The 6,615-nt window shown below is 38.8% G+C and overlaps 1 protein-coding gene across 1 annotated transcript in view; it reads left to right on the top strand.

The window, feature by feature from the left end:
* The window catches only part of TMCC2 (transmembrane and coiled-coil domain family 2), a 66,660-nt gene extending 60,335 nt beyond the window's left edge, over positions 1–6,325 (top strand). The window contains exons 3-4 of the mRNA XM_015817796.1: positions 2,149–2,284; positions 5,258–6,325. Of these exons, the coding sequence (XP_015673282.1) occupies positions 2,149–2,284; positions 5,258–5,569 (448 nt within the window). The 3' untranslated portion in view covers positions 5,570–6,325. The remainder of the gene's footprint in view (positions 1–2,148; positions 2,285–5,257) is intronic.
* The last annotated feature ends 290 nt before the right edge of the window (positions 6,326–6,615 follow it).

Genomic DNA, 6,615 nt, shown 5'->3' with positions numbered 1-6,615 from the left:
CTCTCTCTCTCTCTCTCTCTCTCTCTCTCTCTCTCTCTCTCTCTCATGGGACTTGCCGGAGGGCCGTGGGAGGGCCGCATTTATATAGAGCAGGGAGGGCTGCTCGAGGGCCGGATTAAACCGGGCCGCGGGCCGCAAATGGCCCGCGGGCCGGACTTTGGACATGTCTGCTTTAACACAACAAAACAAATTTGAGGATAAGAAAAAAGATTGGACAAAATAGACTGCAGAAATGCCAGGAAAAACACTAGAATTGGAGAGACAAAAAATGATAAGAGAAGCAGAGAAAAAAAGAAAGAAAAAGATTTTCAACAAAAATGAATGGGCAAATGCCTCTCACAAAGATATTGTACTTGACTTACCTTTTATATCTACAGTAACTCCTACAAGAATATGGAAAGATCAGGGCTTTTTTTCTCAGAGAAAAGGTGGTGGAACTCACCTCCCTCCCCTGGCCACGCCCCCACCCAAACCTGGCCACGCCCCCACCCAAACCTGGCCACGCCCACGTTTGGCTTTGAGGGCGCCGGCGTGAGAGCCTCTGGATTCTCTGCCGCTTCTTGCTCGGGCAGGGTCGCCTAGGAAACGGGCCAGGGGTGCGCCGACCGAGCCTCCCTATGGCCGCGGTTGTGAGCCAGGCAGGGGCAGAGAGCTGCGAGTGCGAGCGCGCCCCCCCAGATGTTGCGCCTGGTGCGGCCGGCCCGGAAAAAGGTGCCGGAACGCGGTTCCGCCGCGTTCCGGCTGAAAAAAAGCCCTGGGAAAGATTCTTTGATTCAGCAGAACATATTGATTAAAAAAGATACTGGACAAAAGAAAAAGCTAAAGTGAAAATTAAGAAAATAGACAATGGGGCCTATCAGAGAGAATATTTAAAAAAGAAACACCTGTTCGAATATAGTTAAAGATATAGAAAAAAATTGGATATGAATTTGACTTTAAGAGGGAAGAGCCCCTCAAGTAACATAGTACTTTCTTTTTCTTCTTTTTTTTAATTTTATTTCTTGATATGAGTAATATAAAAGAGTTGGAATGGGTTATATAAAGGAAATGTTTTAGATATCTAAAGGTGATTGACTTTAAGAAAATTACAATGGATTAAAAATGTTTTGGATAAGAGTTAAAAGACTAGAGAACTAGATTTATTAAATGGAATATTTAAAGATTAAATATATTTTTAATTATGGTAAAAAAGAACGAAATCTTTTTGGAAATAAATATGTATTAGCTTATAGGAAATAGGAATTTTAAGTAGCATACTATTTTTTTATTTTTTTTTATTCTTATTCTTTTTTCTTTTTTTAGTCTTATTTATTCCTTAAGAAAGGTTAAAGTATTGTGTTGGCTTACATGAGAAAAAATAGACTTAAATATCTAAATGTAATTAAGTTTGAGAAAATCTTAATGAGTAAGAATGTTTTGAACATTGTGGGAAAAACAAACGTAAACAAGAACTGTAAACAGGATCTATGATGAGACAACCAGAATGACTAGATAGAAAAGGAATATTATATTGATGTGATTATTATCTGTAGAAATATTAGAAAACTTTTATACTCAATCGTTATCCTCTCATGCAAGAATTGTATTAACTTAAGGTTGGTAAAGGAGAACATTATGGGAAAAAGAGGAAATCAAGTGAAGTTATTACGTGGATTATAGATTATAAAAATCAATTGTTAGTGAATGTTTCTTAAATATAAACCCAGACAACACACTGTTTACCGAATATTAAGGTGATTATATTAAAAAAATAATAAAACATTTTTTTAAAAAAAACAACAGTCCTTGTGTCTAGTTGCTTTGGCATGCAATGCCCTATAGCAGTATCCTGAGGAGAGGAATTGAAACGGTTTATGTCCAGAATGTGAGACGTCAAACATGCAAACACACACATATATGTATTTTGCACTGGTTTTCCATGATTGGTTCACAGGCTTGTTTCTATCAACTCCTGAGAAATTACTGGGAATTTTACAGCATGATCTTATGCATAACTGTTAGAAGGCAAATCTCCTTGAAATAAGGAAGGTTTACTTTCAAATTAGCAAAATTCAGATGTTAATCTCAAAATGATGGAGGCATGCATAAAGCTTTCCTCTTCTTTAAGCTAGCCTTGGTTGAATGTTTTCTCTTATGTCCATTATTCAGATATGAACGCTTGGAAGAGCAGCTTAATGACCTGACTGAGCTTCATCAGAATGAGATGACCAATCTGAAGCAGGAGCTGGCCAGCATGGAAGAAAAGGTGGCTTACCAATCCTACGAAAGGGCCAGGGACATTCAGGTACAGACTTACGTGGGATGCTTATGTGATTGGTCCAACAACCAGTTCTACACACACTCAGAGGCATAATTCTGTATGAGTTAACTGCACATGTCCTCTGACCATTTCAAAAGTTTATAGTAACTATACAAATCTCAGGTGGCATGCTACATCGGCAGCACTTGCAACCAAGTCTTTTGACTGAAATTTTGAGAAATATTCTCAAAGAGTTTTCTGAATATGGCTGTCTGGAGATGAAAAAGATACATGGTATGAGAAAAAAAAACCCATCTTTATCCAAGGAGAAAATGAATTAGACAAAATCTTCTCAAACTTGCCAACTTTAAGATGTGTGGATCTCAAACTTCCAGAATTCCACAGTTAGCATGCCAAGTTTGAGAAACGTTGAATTAGACCCACGTCTAAAGAACAAAAGTTTTTGTAGGATTTAACTTTATTTTATTACTCTACAATAAATTATCTTCTTTTGCCAGGTTGTGGAAAGGTCATAGTTAGAGGAAAAGCAGACAATCCCAGTTGAATTCCTGAAGCCCGGAAAAAATCCTGGGTGAAATCCTCAGGAATCATGGCATGTAATATCGAGCTGATAATACTGATGAACCATTATCTGACAGTATAAGGCCTCTTCCTTCCACTTCCCCTACCTCTTCTCAAGTTCTTTATAAGTTAGGAGAAAAAACGTTGCTGTGAAAATTGTAAAAAGATGGGGTGAAAGAGCAAATAGGAGCTTACTTCATTATCCCATGGTAGAAGCTAAAGCAAAAGTGTTGGTGTAGCAGGTCGAAGATAATTTCAATGCATGTATCAACAGAGGAAAATATTTGTTGGGTTGAAATTAGGGATCCTTGGAGTTCTCCAAGCTTGATTATTTTCTTGCAGACATTTCATTATCCAAGGAAGGTAACATCATCAGTGCAGTGATATGGATATAGAGTTGATATTCCATTCCTCTTTTCTCTGTATTGTGCTTCATTGCACTTTGCTGCTGTTCTCTTTCTGTGTAAATAATATATAATCTGATGTATAAAAATGTTATCCTTCTTTCTTTATAAATTACATAAAGTTGCAAGTAATTGAGAATTATATTCCCAATATGTGTTGTTCTGCCCCCATGTGGCACTTCAAGGAACATCTCAGACTGATCAAAATACTTCAAGCAAATAAATAAGTAAAAGAACAGACATATTTAAGGAGATAGTGCACATTTCATGGACGAAAGTCTCTATTTTTTTCTTACATGTTTTTAAAAAAGAGTCATCAGAATTTTTAAGGAAGTGCATCTTCTTTAAAATACTTCAAAAGAAGTGCATCTTCTTCTTTTCATTGTTGTGAGATATTACCATCCAGTTCCTTTGATTCAGCAGCAGTTCTGGGGAGGTTTTTTCATGCATGCATGGGCATGTTCAGAGAATCAGGGAAAGGCTACACAAGCCTTTGAGAGATGCATCTACCTTAACATTTCAAACTGTGATTTTAGAGGGCCTCTCTGAATGCTCTACATAACCATGTCAAGTATCTTCCACAAGTTACTCTAATCTTCTTCCATCCTCTCATGTATACTAATCAAACATTTGAAAAAGAAATCTCATTGTTCAGACAACTGAGACAATTGCTTCCATCTGATATGGGATATTGATAAGAGAAGGAGTCATGGGAAGGCAGTGGAACATGCTCTGAGTGTCTCTGAGTGATACTGTTATATGTATTGTAGAATCCTGCACAGGGATGATAACAACAACAACTTTATTGTCACTTTGAATGTACACCAATCGGCATACATCAAAATGAAATTTCATTGCATACAGCTCTCAAAGGGTCACCACCTCCAATATACACTCCTTGTTCGTGGCCAGCTCAAGTTTCAAAACATCCATTTTAGTTTCTAGGGAGCAAACGATGGCAAACAGGACAGATGAAAATGGAGCTCCATGTGGATTAGCCCTCAAATTAGCTTGTATTCCTGCAGGACAACCTCTCCTCCTTTCCTTTTTCTGATCCTGTCTCTTCCACCTTTTCCTTAAAGGGGCCTCATTCCTTTTTGCCCCTGGAGCACTCTGACGCCGCCACCAATTCCTCCAAATGCCTCTCTCCCTTCCTCTGGGCCTGCTGACAGCCTCATCCAGTTCCTTTGCTCCATAAGCCCTGGGACCTCTCCTCCTCTGCCTCCCTTGGAAACAGCCCTGATTTGCAATGGAATCCGTCGCTGGTCCAGCAGTCAGATCTTGCTGCTTAGTCCCACCACATTAAAACCTTCCCGATCATGTGGCCTATATCCCTTATATCCCACCAAAAACTTTTCATCTTCGAGAGCCAATGCAGCCGCAGCCGATCCAGGTGCCGCCATCTTAGAAATGCCAACATCAACTCCAATGCCATATGGTGTACAGCAGTGACATGCACCATAAGGAAAGCCAACACTCTCTCTTCACTAGACCATCTAAAAATATGTGTTAATTACATGCATTTCTTACACTTGTGTGAGACTTGTGGTAATTTCCTGTCCATATCCTATCCACCTATCCACTGGTGATGCAGCTCATTTTCAAGTTACATATTAGTACTATCTTCAGTTGTGGAAATTCCTAATGTGACTAATTCTGTGGGTCACATCAGAATGTCATAATAGAAAGTATCACAATATTATAGTTGTTCAATTTACATGGAGCCAGAACATTGTGAAATTTGTTGGTTTTCCTTGAAGGAGATGCACCATTTCAATAGAAAGTTGATTTATGCTAGACTAGACAATGAATCCATTTATCTTAATATTGACTCTTCTGTCTTATAGTGCCTTTCCATAGGCCCAATTACGAATTTACCAGCTAATGGGTTACTATAACTGGATATAATGAACTGAATATAATGATCATTTTACTATAGCTAGGTAAAATAAGCACGCAAAACTTATTGCTAAGTTATTGCTTAATCTCTCAACTACATTAACTTTGATTCCTTCTTTTTTTTTTCCCACAGGAAGCTGTGGAGTCCTGCCTGACTCGGGTCACCAAGTTAGAGCTGCAGCAGCAGCAACAGCAAGTGGTGCAACTAGAAGGAGTGGAAAACGCCAATGCCCGTGCTCTACTGGGAAAATTCATCAATGTCATCTTGGCCTTAATGGCCGTGCTGCTGGTGTTTGTCTCCACCATTGCTAGTTTCATCACTCCATTGGTGAAGACCCGCATGCGTCTCCTGAGCACTACCTTACTAGTGCTTTTTGTCTTCCTCCTCTGGAAGCACTGGGACTCCATCACTTATCTTCTGGAACATGTGCTGCTGCCTAGCTGATTTTTTTTTGGTAGTCAGTTGCTGCGGCTAGAAGGAGTTTGTTTCTTGTAGAAAGGAAGTAAAACTGAGGCAACTTCCAGTTGGTTTTATGTCCATTTGGAGTGTGCAATTCTCACTTGCTTCCTCTTCAGAGCCTTCTGTTGTTGTACCCAACATTGTCTCAGCTGTAGGGAGAGTAATTACAGTGGGGCTTATGAAAGGCTTACTATGTCACACCTCTCTTCTGGAATGCTTTTGCAAGGCAGAATGGGAAGACATAAAGAGCTCAATATTTCAAATTTTATCCATTCCTTAAATCAGATAAAGGGATGGTGATGATGAGAGCAGTAGTTCATGTACAATCAAAATGGTCTTCTCTAAAAAGCAGTGGCATAGTTATTGATTTTCTTCTGCGTTGGAGAGAAATGATGGAACGTTTATCAGTGTAGTCATATATGAAAACAAAGACAAAGATTCAACACTGAACTTCTTTTTCTTTTTATAACTCATGAACCTGAAACAATCCAAGAATTGTACATACAACACAAGATAATTCAGGTCACAACATGGAGCGTACTTTCCTTTCCCATAGGACAACTGAATTCCACATATTTAGCTGGACTGCTTCATGTCATGGATTTGTTGTCCTTGTGGGTTGGTTCCGAGGAGAAAGCATTAAGCTTTCTGATGCAAACTCAACTGTTTTGGTTGGCTTTGTTTTCATTTGTTTTCCTTTTCTTTGATATTTCCATGGACTTTTAAAATACTTATAACCTTTACAAGTGTGTGTGTGTGTGTGTGGGTGTGTGTAAGTGTGCATGTGTTAATTTATTGATTTCAGAGATTTTTTTTTTAAATCAAGCATTAGTAAGCAGTCACCTGCCTTCACTTGATGGAGGGCTTTAACATGCTCCAATAGCAATAAACCCTCAATCTGCACAAAATGAATGAGCCACCACTTGAATTTGACAGTGTTCATTAACTAGGAACAGTAGATAATTTGTCCAACTGTCACTGGAGACTTTGGAGAAATCATATTCTTTGATAGACATTTTCTCATGAAAGGG

Source organism: Protobothrops mucrosquamatus, unplaced genomic scaffold, assembly GCF_001527695.2.
Source record: "Protobothrops mucrosquamatus isolate PMUCROS unplaced genomic scaffold, P.Mucros_1.0 scaffold638, whole genome shotgun sequence".
NCBI lineage: Eukaryota > Metazoa > Chordata > Lepidosauria > Squamata > Viperidae > Protobothrops > Protobothrops mucrosquamatus.
Note: the sequence above shows the minus strand (reverse complement) of the source record. Positions and strands in the feature narration are given on the sequence as shown.